The sequence below is a fragment of the Eriocheir sinensis genome, chromosome 24 (assembly GCF_024679095.1).
Source record: "Eriocheir sinensis breed Jianghai 21 chromosome 24, ASM2467909v1, whole genome shotgun sequence".
Lineage (NCBI taxonomy): Eukaryota > Metazoa > Arthropoda > Malacostraca > Decapoda > Varunidae > Eriocheir > Eriocheir sinensis.
The window spans coordinates 3559326-3576576 of record NC_066532.1 but is presented as its reverse complement, the minus strand read 5'-3'; the positions used below and the strand labels follow the sequence as shown (position 1 = coordinate 3576576).

Here is a 17251-nt window from a genome sequence, read left to right as displayed (position 1 = left end):
GCCTACCAATCTAATCTAACTTGTCCCATTGAAGAATAATACCCACCATCGTTTAATAGCCTACAAATCTAAACTAACTCGCCCCATAGTAGAATAATACTCACCATGGGGAAATAGCATAGCTGGGCACGATAACAGAAAACCTTATTCCCGATAACCGGTAACTGATAATGGAAAACCTTATCGGTGATAACCGATATTCGTTAACTGGAGACACAAATATAGGCGATAACCGATACCCGATAACCGATACAAATTCACAATTCCGATACTAGCTAGCGATAAGTCCGATAGGCGAAAACGATACTATATTGATATTTCAAATAAAAAAAAACATAGATGAATTCTAATTTTCATTATCTGTATTTTAGAAAACTTACAAAACCTGAAAACCACACGTTGACACGTACCTATGGACGGTAATACTACAAACGCCTGAACCGGTGTTGTTTTATTTGGCGTCCCCACCTAAAGCTATGTCAAAAGCGCTTTTGTTTACAAACACTGGTCTCTCGTGAACTGCGCATGCTCAGCCCAGCAAGCGTAGACCTGAACAGTCTCACAAAGCTTTTTAACCGTAATTGAGAGTTGCTGGAAGGCTGAATCAGACATACAGTACAGCTACCACCATCCCCGCTGTTTCTACAACGACACTGTACGAGTTGTATTTATATGTACAGAGTGTCGTTCAAGAAACAGCGAGGATGGTGGTACTGTATGTCTGATTCAGCCTTCCAGCAACTCTTAATGCGTTAAAAAGCTTTGTCAGAATGTACAGGGCTACGCTTACTGGTCTGAACATGCATAGTTCACGAGAGACCAATGTTTGTAAACAAAAGCGCCAGCTTTTGACGATGGGACACCAAATAACACAAAACCGGGTGCCTTCAATACCATGGCATGCTCACACAAACGAATATGGAATATCAAATTTGAGGCAGTGAATAATCATTTTGGGGGCAAAGTTAAATGATTGTTCTCTTTGATATATTGATTTTTGAGTCTAACATAAAAAAATAACCTAGTGTTTTAATGTTGATCTAAGTATGAAATCTCTTCACCGAAGATATTCCATACCCCGAAGTTTTTTCATACAACACCGGGCGCCCGGGCCACGCATGCGCAATAGGGAGGAGACTTTTTTCTGAGAGGCGGAAAAAAGTAGCGATTATCGCTAGTTTGGTTACAAAAGTAACGAAGATACCGATATATATTTAAATAAGTAGCGGATGGCCGATAACCCGATTTTGTTATCAGCGATAAAGTATCGCGATAACTTATCGCGATAACGCCCAGCTATGGGAAATAGCCTATAATACTACTCTCTATGGGGTATAACAACCTTAGATTTAATAATACTATGGGATAACAACCTTGAATAATACTCGCCATGGGGAAATAGCCTATAATAACAATGAGATAATAACCTATAATGATACTGGCCACGGGTTAATAGCCTATAATACTCGCTTTGAGGTAATACCCTATAATAATGCTTGCTGAAGTAATAGTAATAGCCTAAGAACCATTTATTAGGCTGCGTCGAGGTCTCCAGTAGCCATATTAATTTACTTTACCTCCCCCCCCTCCCCCCCCCTGTTTCGCCTTTCAACAGGTTATGCAAGGAAAAAAAATAGAACAGAAAGACCCCAAATATAATTAACACGCTATAAAGGAAATAAATATATACCGACATGTTATTTACCTTTCATTAGATTTCGAAGTGATGATAAAGGAATATATACAGAAAGAAAAACACCAGAAATAAGAAACAATAATAAAGAAAATAAACACCACAAACAGAGAGGAAAGGAAATAAAGGAAATAATTAAATACCAACAAGTTATTTACCTTAATTAGCGTTCGAAATGGTGATACAGGAATAAATACAGAAAGAAAAACGCCAGAAATAGGAAATAACAAAGAAATTCCACTCCAAAAACAGGAAGGAGAGGAAATAAAGGCAAATTGAACGTGTTACTTACCTTGGTCTCCTTCTTGTCATCCTTCATCCTGAGTGTCCAGTTATTTTCACCTTTTCTCCTCTTCTAAGCACTAACACGCATCCAGTTCTTCACTACAGTATATATAAGACCTAAAGATTCACGTGGTTCATAAATAATAACTGTCATTTTCACCGTCATCGCATAATACCAAAAAAACATGAAAATAAACTCATCCTTCATCCTGAGTGTCCAGTTATTTCCGCCTTTTTTTCCTCCTCTAAGCACTAACACGCCTCCAGTTCTTCACTACAGTATATATAAGACCTAAAGATTCACGTGGTTCATAAATAATAACTGTCATTTTCACCGTCATCGCAAAATACCAAAAAAACATGAAAATAAACTTTGTCATCCTTCATGTGTCCGGTTATTTCCGCCTTTTTCTCTTCTTCTAAGCACTAACACGCCTCCAGTTCTTCTCTAAAGTATATATAAGACCTAAAGATTCACGTGGTTCATAAATAATAACTGTCATTTTCACCGTCATCGCAAAATACCAAAAAAACATGAAAATAAACTCAGCCTTCATCCTGAGTGACCAGTTATTTCCGCCTTTTTCTCTTCTTCTAAGCACTAACACGCCTCCAGTTCTTCACTACAGTATATATAAGACCTAAAGATTCACGTGGTTCATAAATAATAACTGTCACTTTCACCGTCATCGCAAAATATCGAAAAAAGTAGCGAAAATCTTAACACTCCCGCCGTGCACCCGCCATGAAAAGTGTTGCCAACTTCCCGCTGACCCTTCGTTATCTTACTTTTTTTCTTAACTTAGAGAGACTTATATTTGATTTTATTGGTTGGTTTTGTTGTAGGGGATAGACGAGTATGTTGTTCGAATAGATTTGTGAATGAGTGAAGAGATATGTACACGATTGAACGTTTTAAGAGGTTTATTTTGTTTTCTTCTTAACTTAGAAACTTTTATGTGGTTTTATTGGTTGATTATGTTGTAGGGAGTTCTAAAGTATGGTTTCAATAGGTTAGTGGATGTTTGGGACAAATTAAGCAGATATATAGTTGATGAAGATACGATTGTTTTAAAAAAGGAGGTTAAGCTCTCTCAACCATTTCGGGGCTACATACCTACACTTGATAAGGCTTTCGTAGGTATTGTTGTTAATTTCATGGGTTGTTTGGTGACTCTAGGGATAGTTTGTCAAGGCTTCTGCACCGTCAATGTGAAAAACACTCATGAGAGCCCGACTCTTCTCCTTTGAGGCCCTTGGAAATAGTTGTTGTGAGAGCCGAAAGCGTCTGAGAATACGGGATAGGATGCCTGACCTCTTGTAGTCTTATATTCGTGTGCATCGCTGTGTGTGTGTCTATGAAGATCTCAAGCCTGTAATTCATTCTTGCCCCCATCTTCCCCTCCGCTAATCTTGCACACACCTCCCAGCACACCTGTCTTTGGTGGGCGCCCTTCAAATGCAGCCTCTGTGCCTGTCAGTCTAATTCGTTCATCACTCTTTCCACAGCTGTGTGTAACGCCAAGCTTCAGTACACCAGAACCTTGATAATTCAGCATCTTCAACACAAGCCATTGCTCATGAAAAATTTTGTGACAGAAAAAACACATATATAGCCTACATAATATTAACTTCATATGAAAAAGACTGCACATTAGATTTGCTAAAAAAAAATTTCAATGCATTTTTTTTCATTATATCTATCTATCTTAATATATATATATATATATATATATATATATATATATATATATATATATATATATATATATATATATATATATATATATATATATATATATATATATATATATATATATACACACATAACAGAACTACAAGACATTCAACCCCAAAATCAGGGATCAGATTGCAGGTAAATGTCTAAATTCAACATAAAAATTTTCTATTTATTAATGTAGTATGAATATACCTTACACCAAAACTGAAAATCATTAGTTACTGCCTTCATGAACTTAATAACACTCAACTTTTGTAATAAATAAACATTTTCCCGATGGCACAGTGTTACAATGCATTCTAGTGAATCCAATGTCAACGTGCTGTGAACTAGGGTTCAAAGATTATGAAATACAAATATGAGTGTTTCTAAGTAAGGTTCATCAGTGCATTTTGTCACTACAAAGTTCATCAAAACTCTTTAACAAATAACATGAAATGGTTAAACAAACAGACAGAAGGCTCACTGCAAGCAGACACGTCTATCCGATGAAATCAGAACACTACGCAAAGCCTCGAGCGTTGGCACATGGAATGAGAGACTACACTACCTGTGGCCGCCTTCCCCGGCACACAACACAAAGTCACAAGCTGTGGGAACACTTATATCTCTCTGGTTTTCCACCAGAAAGTCTTAATTTCACTCCTACAGAGTACACAATAATAAATTAGTTTTCCATTAATAAAAAATAATCTTAATATTTCATTAGACCTAGAATTCCCTTTCACTGGGAATGGGATGCATTCATTTATCATGAGTCATTCACAACATAACACAAAAATGTACATCAAATCCTACCACAACAGGACTTTTGATATTCTATTCAACTATTTTCAGGGCATGAACTCTTACAGAACCTTTTGTGTCTCTGCCAATGCATTGTAATTCATATTCACTACACTGACCACTCGGAAACATTACAAATTCATACCATTGTCAGCTCTGTATTTAGTAATTTATTCTATTGCTAGAATAAACTGTGTTATCAAATGTTTATATGTAATTCTGTGAATAACTAAAGGAACAAACACACCACTAACTGGGTACTTGTTGTTTTCCTGAGTCTGCACTCGCTGGCCGGGCTACACTCCACACTGGGACCATCATGCTCCTGTGGCCAGACAATGACACCTTCCCTAGGCAAGACCTCCTTTGCTCACTATTCATAAATCACAACACAAATATTTTCTGACGAGGTTAACATGACTTCCAGCCAAGATTTTTTTTCTTCTTTTTCTTATCATCAAGACAGATCTCAGTTCCCCCCGAAGAGAACACATCCACCATGACTAGCATCACCCGACCCCGCCACCAGCAGCTGTGTCCAGCTCTATCCCAAGTCATTTATTACAAAAGGATGTGCAGCCCACAAGATGCCGGCCAGTCTACATAATTACATTCTATGAATCTATACAACCTACTCCCGAAACGTTCATTCAAATTTGCTAAAATCATCCAACGATGGGCTTGTTCCACGTATCTACCATTTTTTGTAAAACATTTCTTGCTTGTCTTCTGGAATCTAAATTTATCTAACATGCTGCTGCTTTCTTCATACTTTTGTCAGGATCCTAAAAAATTAAGAATGCAAATTCTTCTATGTACATCATCCTGCCTACTAAACTTATCTTAACATTTTCACGTCTACTAAACTTATATTTTATGAAAACTTTGAAGTGTGTTCCAACCCTTCTTTGGTATGCCTTGGCAAGCAAAGGTGAAAGGAAAGTAGATATAAATGACAAAAAAATCAAAATGCTATTTATCTAACATCACCTACACTTCTATGAAGTCTGGCATGCGTGTCACAAAACAGAATGGTGGAAGGAGATACTAAATGCTAAATGGGTGTTGCAGTTTGTTTGCCAAGCGAGGTAGAGGAGCACCACCTAAAGAAGCAGATTTGACTGAGCCTGGTGCATGCATTGCCTTGCTGTGGATGGAATGAAATGCACCACAGGACAGCTCAAGTCTAGCTTATGAACAGGGAAACAAAACACATGACATTTGTAGGTATCAAGTATGTCTACAGCGTTCTAGCACAACCATGGTACTGGAACTCAGCCAGTGAGGTGTACTACTTGTTCCTAAAAGCCTGAGAAAATAATATTTAGAGGAAAAGTCATCAGTGTTAGGAAAATAGACACAAGAAGCAAGTGATAACTGTCCTAGATAGCTCTGAGTTAACCTTCCCTTAGTGCACAACCCAGAGAGATACAGTTGAGGGGGCAAAGGTACAAGGGTAAGGCTTTGCTCCGAGAAGCCTGTGGAAATCAAGTGTGCAAGAGAGTGAAACAATGATTATAAGGATTGGTAGAATGTTCAGGTCTTGTTCTCCTGCCTGTAGCATCATCAGAAACGATCACAGCATCAGCATGCTTCAAAAGACAAGTGTTTTACTTTCCCTGACAAGGAAAGTCTTTTCTTAGGAAATAAAAATCATATGTCCAGCAGCCAGCAACAAGTTTGAGTCCTGCCTTCCTTTTCCGAGTGGGTAGTTGTGGGTTTGGCAGCACTGCTCACCACTCACTGCCATCACCACAGTGGCTCATCCTTCTCCCAATTGTGTTTAAGGTCTGCCAGCACTCAAAGCCTTAACATATATTCTTGATGTGATGCTGCACTAGTTTGTACTTTTCAAAATAATACATACACCTCAGAACTATCTAGTTGTCTTTGCACCAGCTGCAAACAATATCTCCTTACATTTTTGTGAAATTTTGCAAGTTCTTAATATCACAACAAAATCACCATTCAGTGAGGTGTCCTTCTGCTCTTGGTTAATTATGAGATGAGTTAGATATAACTTAAGATTTATCACTGCACAATCTTTTAACTAATCTAAATAAAAGTCTTAATAAGTTTAATGTTGACTGGTAGCATGCTTTTTTCCATAAAAAATATTAATCATATAAACTTATCGGCAAAACTAAAGTCTAAAAATGAAAATTGAGATTTCCTCTCAAGGCAGTAAAATTCTTCATGTTTATCTTATGATGATAACCAACACAAGATGGTGTGAGCCTCGGGATGAAGATTGCAGATGCTGCCACACACGATCCACTGACTTGACCTCAGAACTAAAATATTTGAAATACAATTTACTTTCAGTATCTCCAAGACTAAGGATATAACCTGTGAGTGTTTCTTAAACACAATGCACTTACACCCCAGGAAATGTCACCAAATAGCAATGGCACAGAGAATGTCATGAGCTATTACCCATCACCGGGCCAGACGGCAGCTTCCACTGTGCCATTACAGAGAAGCCCTTCCTGAGTGTCCTCAAGAGCTGGGAACAAGTCTATGTTTGCCAGAGGTGTCCCCAGGCTTTGGGTAAACCCGAACCCTTTGAGACCTGCGTTGACGGCCAGAATACACTGACCTCCATGTGCATGCTGCTACCCACGAGGTGCTGTGTGTTCCCACAATGCAGGAGGGAGTGTGGCAATGCTCCACTTTTGGTGTCTTGTTTCCACATCACTGAGCCTAGACCCTGGAGCCATGCCAGGGGGGATCCTGCATAACTAGAAAAGCCAAACTGGTGACTGCATGTATAGACTGGGTAAATGGACCATTTCACAAAGGCAATCTTTCCCTTTTTAAATACTTTAAACATGGACAGCCTTACAGCTGCTTACAGGAAGTATAGCAGATGAAAATTATATAGGTGAAAATCTAAAGATGCAAAATATCCATGATAAAAAAGTATAAATAAACATGAAATGTAAATGAATAACTCAAGAGTATTAAGCAAAACAAGACACACGTGCCAGCTACTGAATCGCTAGCAGGAGTGGGTATGTTAATCATTGTGCTCATTTTGAAAAGGTAACAAGGACACCACATGATGGAATACTTGTCCACTCAGGCTGCCGGTGTCCCTGGGAAGTCCTCTTAACACACAGCATGTACTACTTAGCTCGCACAATCCAGCTCAGAAAACTATGATCAAGGTAAACATAAAAGGATGTTAAAAAGGTCTGCCATGCAAGTCAAAATTTCTTTCTTTTGTAATTAGAAGTCGGTACATTCACTCACCTCCTGCTTTGGACAACAAGGTTCACACATTTCCTCTATCCCTTGCATTAGACATAAAATTTAGAACACCACTTTTGAATAGCACTGTGCTCAAGACAACCAGACCCATCCTCCAATGTTACAAAACCAATAGAAGCTTGTCATAGCATCACATGAAAGAAAGGTTTGGAAAAATTTCAGTTTCAACAAGTTATTCAAAACACAGCATTGAGATTGTTACTGCTGACATGCACATCAGGTAGAGGAAAGCAGTCCATTTCAATAAATCATTAAGTTATTGTAGGTTATTTATAAACAAAAACTTAAAAATAATAGTGGCTTTAAGATTCTAGACTTCAACTTACTGCATCAACTAAATTTGAACTGAAGACTCATAATTTTGCCAAGTTGCAGGCACCGAGAAGCTTAAAGTTGTACAGAAATTTATAAAGACAGTAAGTTATTGTAGGTTATTTATAAACAAAAACTTAAACATAATGGTGGCTTTCAGGATCTATAGACTTCAACTCACTGCATCAACCAAATTTGAACTAAAGGCTTGTCATTATTGCCAATTTACAGGCACAGCAAACCTTAAAGTTGTGCAGAAAGTGTATACTGTCAGCAGCAACAACCGAAGATCAAAGACTAAATACACATACAGTTACAACTATTCCTCAAAAAATAGCCTTTGGTCTCTTACTGAAAATTTGGCTTATGTAGAGAAATATTTTTAAATGAACATAGACTAATGCCCTGAGTCTGCTGAATTATCGAGGTTCTGCTCTACTTGCCTCCTGCTTGAAGCCTAAGAATCTCCTCTTGGAATATTTCACACAGTCCAAGTTTGCTTCTTGTCATCAACATTCCTGAGTTCCTTACCAGCACTGCCCTCACCTTCTCTCACAACCTCCATCCCTCTGCCACTTCCTTGCATGTTAATACTATAATCCATCTCCTCGCTCTAGTCCCCTGTAACACCACCCATCATCCTTTTATTTGTTCTTCAGATGGATGCCTAGTGGTTTAAATGTGTTTATTCTGGTTACTGAAGCATTGGCAAGCAGAGAAATATATATGTACTTGACAGCAAAATGCTCTCCTCATTCAGATGTAATGAGATGTTGATGTTGACTGCATAGAAAACCTTTAGCTGGTCTGCTAAGGAGGTGCATTGAGGGTGCCACAAGCAAGCAAGAGAGTCATTCAGAAGGGAAGACACAGTTGCTCTTGAAAAATATATATCACTGCAATTTTATCAATCAGTTTATTGATATAGGAAAATAACACTCCTGTCCTAAACTGATCAACACTAAAGATCATTCATCATCTACCTCATTTGTCCCATTTTATCGAGCATTCTTGAAAAGTCTATTCCAGACTAATGGAAACAAAATTCCATTCCCTATCTTGTAAAATACATAAACTATTATCTTGAAGTTAAGTTTTTAAATATCAAACTTCCACTTCAGGAATGATTATGACAAGCTTAGCTGTTGGCGTCCCGGTGATCCAACAACGGCGGCTCCATCCTATCATTTTAAAAAACGAGAAGCTATGTGTCAGGCTCGGGGTCGTGGCTAGGGCGAGTCAGTGGAGGGGCCGGGCTCTAAGCGGGGCCTCTTACTCCTGGGGGCCTCCTCCTCATTGCTGCCGGAGCCTGTCTCACGCTTCTTCTTGGGGCACTAAAAGGGAAAGCTAAATTAGAGGCAGACTTTGACATCCTTATATAAACATTCCATGAAAGTCCTTAACCCGGTAGCAGAGATGGGTCACACTTCTGGTTTTGCCACGTACCAGCGACGGGCCAATCTTTAGGCTCCACATAAACCACCGGAAGTAAAGGGTGCACAAACTGATGATGAATGCATTGATATCTATTATATAATGATTTGCGTGGATGATGATTTTTCTCATTAATTCCCTTAGAGGAGCCTTTAAGAAACATGATCCCTGCAGCTACTGGGTTAAGGATTCACATGCAGCATGGTCCTGATATGCAACTTATTTCATTACAGTAAGTCATTAGTACAAAACCGTTTACTTCACCTTCTTTTCCCACTGCTGGTGAAGGTACCGTAAGAGGATGTTTGTCTTCTCTGTTACAACTGTTGGGTACAAAAGGAAACAGTTAGGGATGGAATTATAAAACTAAAGTAAAAACATACATTAATTCTCTTCTTAAGCAATAAAAGTGTGATATGAAACCTGCTATCAACAACTATTACTTCATGTTAGGAAGCAATGGCAAGTTACAATCAACAATAAGGTTAGGGACTTAAGAAGTATGGAAAGTGGGATGGCTTAGGAGGAGTGAAATGAGTGGAGGATTGCGAGCGTGTCAGGGCGGGACCATCAATGAAACAGATCAATGGAGTGGAAGAGTAATGAAGGGAGTTGGCAGGCATGGGGTTTAAATGTGATGAGAGGGAGTGCCACAAAAGGGAACAACTGGAGACACTTCTGCCTTGGCCACCAACTTGGAGAAACCTCGTGAAAGGATACGTCATCAGTGCTATGGATAGATGGATACAATCTTTCACATTGCAAGTTTACTTTTTACAAGATAATGGTAGATGAGTGGAACAGGCTCGGCAGTCATATGGTGAGTGCCAATACAATAGTCACGTTAAAAAATAGATTAGATAAATTCATGGACAATGACATCAGGTGGGGTTAGGTTCACAGGAGCTTGGTCCACAGGAACTGCCTTGTACAGGACTACCGGCCTCTTGCAGACTCCTTACGTGCTTATGTTTTAATATTCTCTTTACTTTTATCTTTTATAGGAGCGGCGAGTAGCGGGCTTTTCTTTTTTGTACTCTTTTTATTGCCCTTGAGCCGTGTCCTCTGATGTAAAAAAAATAAATAAATAACCTACAAAAATTAGGAAATTCAGAAAAGTGACAAGACAAAACTTGAGTGCTACCATGGATGACTGGCACTCTTTACTAGACTGGCTTACCTATAGTGAAACCAGATTGGCAAGTCCGTTTTGGCATGCACTCCGGCGAGCTCTTCCTCCCCTTTGCTCTGCCACACAATCCCAACACCTAGTTTTTTCTCTTATAAGTTATCTGTAGCTAATATATGAGAGGAAGAGATACATGTTGGATTGAGTGGCGGAGCAGAGGGGAGGAAGGACCCGCGAGAGCCAACACCAAAACGGACTCGCCAATTTAGTTTCCCTATAATCATAATGAAACTTCAGAATGTTTTATAGCAACTGCCTATGTAGTCATTTCCAAGTTGATTTACAGGCTCATGAGGCAGATACTCTCCACTATCAACATGCTTTCCCTAGTTATGTGTATACAGTAAAACCTCATCATTTGTGCACTCACCATTTGCGCCCTCGACGTTTGCGCACCTTCAGAGCACCCATATGTGTGCTAATGGTGAGGTTTTACTGTACATACAAAATACATTACTTTAGCAAACAAGAAACAGGGTAGGGCTCAGAGACATTAGCCAGTATTTTTGAACATATCAGCACTTCAGTCCCCTGTTCATAAAGTCTCTCTTAGAAGTTGCTGGGATTTTCATGGACCGTTTTGTGATGCTGGTGATAAGTTTTACACGACTTCTGAATTATGAACAGGAAAAACACCCATGAAAACCCGGTTCATTTTCTCTGAGGCCTTTACACATGTTTGAAAAGCCTCTCGTATAAGTTGCTGGGCTTTTCATGGACCATTTTGTGATGCTAAGTGATAGTTTTACACGACCTCAGCATTACAAACACGAAAAACACCCATGAAAACCTGGTCAGTCTTCTCTGTGGTCTTAAAAAATAGTCTTAATGGGAGACCGATACATTTAAGAACATGGACCTATTTCCACCCTTCCATATATTAGTGTATGATGTGTGGGTTTGTTTTGGTGCACATTTCACTCTTTCATAATTGACCTCTCTTTCGGCCACCTCTTCGGATTCTTTATAGGAGCAGCAAGTAGCGGGCTTTTTTCTTTTTTTATTATTGTTTCCTTTTTTCTGCCCTTGTGCTGTCTCCTTTCCTGTAAAAAATAAAAAATATAAAAATATAAAAAAATAAAAAGTTCCATTATTCACTTGGCCCCGCGCACCTTGCTATCTACCAGTTCTTTGCCGACCCTCTTGAACGTGACTCTTGTGAAGGTGGTGTGGAGACCTAACGACTGAACCTAACTAAACCACTGTATTAAAACCAGGGGCTAAATCAATCAGGTAAAACAACTCAATAATGCATCTCGACTAATATTTCTACCTAAAATGATCACGTCACCTATCACGCCTCCACTGGCAAGCACCTGTACAGTGACCCCGAGTAAAGCACAAAGGACTTACGGCTGGCTCTTTCCTTGCACCTAGTACAGAAACTTGATACAGTGTGTAGATCAACTCGGTGTGAGATAAGCTTAAGGGAGAGATGGAGGTGGTGGTGAGGAAAATTACTCTCTGTACAGCCCAAGACCCTTACTTTCTTGTGAGTCGGGGCTGTCCGTGGTTGGAAGGTAGACGGGCGGTTTCTTATAAGAGGTTCGTCCGGTGGGGTCCCCTTGAAACTTGGTAAAATTCTTCTCATTGTAAACCGGCAGTCCCTTGAGAAATGAGGCAGCCTGAAATATATACACACCATTAACCCTTGACTGTGGATTTCCTGCAAGAAGACATCACCAAGCTACAGGAGTGGAACTAAAAGTGGCTGCTGCAATTCAATGAAGAAATAATATGTAGGGTCGTATTATAAGACATTTAATCGCCCAAGAACACCTATTTGAGAAGGCTTTCGTATGAGTTTGGGGCATTTTCAGTAGTTTTATGACCCTGGTGGCAGTTTGACCCTTATTCTGTACCGTGAACCTGAAGGAACACTCATTAGAACCCGAATGACCCCCTCTTTGGCCTGTAGAACTAGCTGATGTGAGAAGCAAAAGTGTCTTATAATACCTACCATAAAATCATACACCTTGAGAGGGGATATCCAGCATACCAGTAACACATGGGGGACACTCCTCTATCCACCACAGAGGCAGAGAAAGACCTGGGAGTATGTGTTAACAAACTACCAATGAAGGCGGAATCCGTGCCAATTGCAGCGGAGGGGTTAAGAATACTAAGAACATGTAACAGTGATGTGGCCATTTATATTAATCCTCAAACCCTCCATGCAAATCAAACAAACCCAGAGTATAAGGTAGGAAGAATCTGACAGCAAAAAAATATATTAGTGAAACAGCTGAGTGTATAAAACTGAAAATGATTGGCATATGCAAATCAGGAATGACGAATCTGTGAGTATATACATAAATTAAAGTCCATTTTAATTCTATATGTAATCAAAGATGTGTTAGTATTGAATGCAGGTACTGTGAAGCATGCATGTGTGTGTGTGTCCTGTGAATGATGGAGGAAAGAAAGGCAAGAATTATGACAATACGTGAGAACCTACATTAGTATTGGGCTGTTTCCTTCACCTTGAAATGCTTGATGTTAAAAAGTCAATACCAACCTGTTAACTCATTAGGCATTGTTTTTGTCCCTCCTTTTTTGTTCTTCTCTTTACTTTACTCTGTTAGTGCGTGTGTGTGTATGTGTGTTTATAAGAGGGGTCTGGAGGTGCATGGGGAGGGAGAAGAAGGGGAGATAGGGAGAAAGGGAGGTGTAAGGAAAGGGTGGTAAGAAGAGATTTGGGGGTTTCTCACTATTTCTTTATTTTCATTTTCATGTCTGGTCATCGAGGAGACTCAACCTCATAACTGCCTGACCTCTCATAAGCACCTCATACCTTATACCTCCTCCACCTCATCATACTCCACCTCATTTCTCATACTTACTCCATCCCTCACACTCACTCCACCTTATCCCTCACACTTACTCCACCTTATCCCTCACATTTACTCCACTTCATTCCTCATACTTACTCCACCCATTTAACAAGGCTTTCGTAGGAGTTTTAGGCATGACCAGGGGTAGTTCTATGGCCCTGGTGGTAGTTTGACCCTTCTTCTGAACCATGAACCTAAAATACCACTCATAAAAAGCCAACTGATCTCCTTCTTGGCCTTTGGAAATAGCTGATGTGAGATGCAGAAGTATCTAAGAATACCAACCTACTGTATATCATATTCTTCCCTTGATGCCCTTCCATAGATCCTAATAATAATAATAATAATAATAATAATAATAATAATAATAATAATAATAACAACAATAAGTGGGTGCGGTTCTAAGAGGTGAGTAAATCAGGCGGGCGGGTGAATATACAACTTATTTATTCATATTTTCAAGCCCTTGGTCTGTGTCATCCCTTACGTATTAATTTCCTGTGACTCACCCTCTTTGTTCTTGCCTCATTGAACACATACAGGATTACAAGTCAAGTCTGTAGCATCCTGTCCTTAGCAACTATCATATCCTTTTTAATACTACAACTTTTGAAACTATCTTGTAGCATCCGGTCTTTTTTAATCATATCCTTCTTAATCCCTTGGATGAAAATTTCCTACATGAAGACATCATCAAGCACAGGAATGGATCAAAAAGTGGCCGCTACATTTCAATGAAGAAAAATGTAAAGTCATGCACCTTGGGATGGGATATCCAGCATACCAATGCCACATGGGAAACACTCCACTATCCACCACAGAGGCAGAGAAAAACCTGGGAGTATATGTTACTAGGCTACCAGTGAAGGCGAAATCCATGCCAATAGTAGCAGACGGATTAATACTGTAACTTTTGAAACAATCCAATCTTTTTAATCCTGCTAATGTGTTGTTTATTTTCTTATTTGCACATGGAACTTCATCCAGTAATATATTCCTTTTATCAATTGCTCTGTCCAGAAAGCTGAATTTTCTCACATTTTTCTTTTAAACTTTTCTTTTAGTGTTTTTTGCCGACCTTCTTGAACATGACTCTCCAGATGTGTTTGAACTCTTGTGAATTTGGTGTGGAGACCTAATGATTGAACCTAACTAAACAATTGTGTATTAAAACCGTATTTACTGAAGTACATAGAAGCTGTAGAAGGAGTGCACAGAAGAGCGACCAAGCTGGTACCAACACTGAAGGAATTGAGCTATGAAGAGAGGTTGAGGAAACTGAAACTACCCACACTATCATATAGAAGGGCACGAGGCGACATGATAGAAACATTCAAGATCCTGATGGGAGTGTATGATCCGGAAGTATGCCAAGATATTCTTGTGCTATGGGAGAATGGTAGAACCAGAGGACATCCTATAAAAATAGTGAAGAAAAGGTCAAAGTTGGATAAAAGGAAGAACTCTTTTTGTAATAGAATAGAAAATAATTGGAATGCACTACCCCGGTATGTGATACTCTAAATCAGTTATTAAATTTGAGAGTAATTTAGATAAAGCATGGAGTAGCCAAGAGTTATTATATAACTATAGAGCCAAAATTCAATATAATAATATCATTCAAATTGACACCACCACCACCACCACTTATTCAGTTCAAAGTCCAGAGCTGGATACACAGGCCTAAGCTGGGCCTCTTCCAGAAGACTACTGTGAGTTACTGTGAGAAAACCAGGGGCTAAATCAATCAGGTAAAACAACTCAATAATGCATCTCGACTGTAATATTTCTACCTAATACGGTCACGTCCCTTTTGATATTTACTTCAGCCAACCAAACCATCACCATCACCATCCAATATATCGTCCCTGGGAATATGGAGAATAGCATAGTAAAAGGTCTGCTAGTCATCTTTCTTAATTTTGTTTTGTCCCCGCAGTTGGAGACACACACTCACACTGAGTGGTGCTGCTCCATTCTCCATTGGTCAGCCCCTTTATACTACATCAAATATAGGATAAGAAGAAGGACCAGGCCTTTCATTTAACCACCAGTACAATAGCCTTCTCTGCCACTACATATAACAATGACACAGTGCAAAGTGAAGCACAATTTTTTTTCAAACGTATTAAACTTAACAAATCTAACAAAACTAATTTTAACCTAATGTAACTTAACCTGACCTAACCAAACCCGATGTAACTTAACGTAACCAAACCAAACTATTTTCCCTCCCATTACTGCTTATAAACACTACAGAAGACACACATGGGTACAGATTCATTTTAGTACCGTGCCAGTATTTCATTACCTGCCTTATGAAACATCACTAACTCTTCATATATCTTTTCTACAAATGTTCAATAATCATAGAAATGCTTTCAAAATCCAATTCAAGGACTCTTTATTGTTGAAAATAGGGGATAATATTCACGAAAGCGTAGCCTCCCTTGACGGCGGCCGCAGCGATGGTGCCGCCGCTGCAGCCACAAAATAGCTCGCAGAGGGTTTAGGGTGGGGGAGCATATTTAAACTACTCCAACCGAACTTTACAACCTGCTAATGGGGGGCTTTGCCCCCCTCGACCCCCCTTCTAACCAGGGGGGGCTGCGCCCCCCCACTGGATCCCCCCACATGTATATGTGACTATTTCTGCGAGGAGGTATTTCTCGCAACACAAGCTGCACCGCAGACGCGGCCGCCGCCAGAGGAGGTTACGCTTACATGAATATTATCCCCTCTTTCCAACAATAAATAGTCCTTGAATTGGATTTTGAAAGCGTTTCCATGATTGTTGAACGTTTGAAGAAAAGATGTATAAAGAGCTAGTGATGTTTCATAAAATAGGTAATGAAATACTGGCATGGTACTAAAATGAATCTTAACCCACATATGGATGGAAACAGGCAGAAAATAAAGGAAATAATGCCATACCATTAACAAAACAATACCAAACCAATACGGACGACAACTTGTAACACCACCACAGGCCCTCTCCCCCCCTATCACCCCTATTTCCCCTCCCATGATCACTTCTATGGGCCATAGAAGACACTAATACTTACACAAATAACCAGAAAAGACAGAAAATAGGGCAAAACAAGACATCAAAATAACCAATACACATGAAGACGTCACACCACCACCACTCCTATATGAATTTTCCTTATTTCCCCCTCCCATCACCACTTCTATAGGCGACAGGAGGCACTAAAAACAATAGAAATGTTAAGGAAATCCAGTAAATAAGGCAACACCAATACCACAACAATACCAAACCAATACAGACGAAAACTTGTATCACCACGTCAGGCCTCTCTCCCCTCCTATCACCTTTCTATTACCACTTACATACTCTACAGGGGACACTTATCTGGCTGGAAATAGGCAGGAAATAAAGTAAATCAGGCCATACCATTACCAAAACAATACCAAACCAATACAGACGAAAACTTGTACCACCACCACAGGCCTCCTTCCCCTCCTATCACCCTTCTATTACCACTTACATACACAACAGGAGACACTTATCTGGCTGGAAATAGGCAGGAAATCCATTAAATAAGGCCATACCATGTCTGAGCGCCTGTGTCGTGTGTGGAGGGCGGCCGCGGTGTGTGTGGAGGCAGGGGTGGGGGGTGCCAGCTGCCAAGGCCCTCCCGGAATACTACGCCCACTGTTGCCACATCCGCCGAGGGAACAGC

General features: G+C 39.7%; 1 protein-coding gene across 1 annotated transcript; it reads right to left on the bottom strand.

Annotated features, from left to right (window-relative positions):
* Positions 1–7708: 7708 nt before the first annotated feature.
* On the bottom strand, positions 7709–17251 carry LOC127002779 (DET1- and DDB1-associated protein 1-like). Its single transcript, XM_050868970.1, has 4 exons — positions 17121–17251; positions 12200–12338; positions 9789–9847; positions 7709–9424 (listed from the first exon to the last, which is right to left on the bottom strand). Exons 1-4 carry the CDS (start codon positions 17121–17123, stop codon positions 9320–9322), a joined length of 306 nt encoding a protein of 101 aa, XP_050724927.1. The 5' UTR covers positions 17124–17251; the 3' UTR covers positions 7709–9319.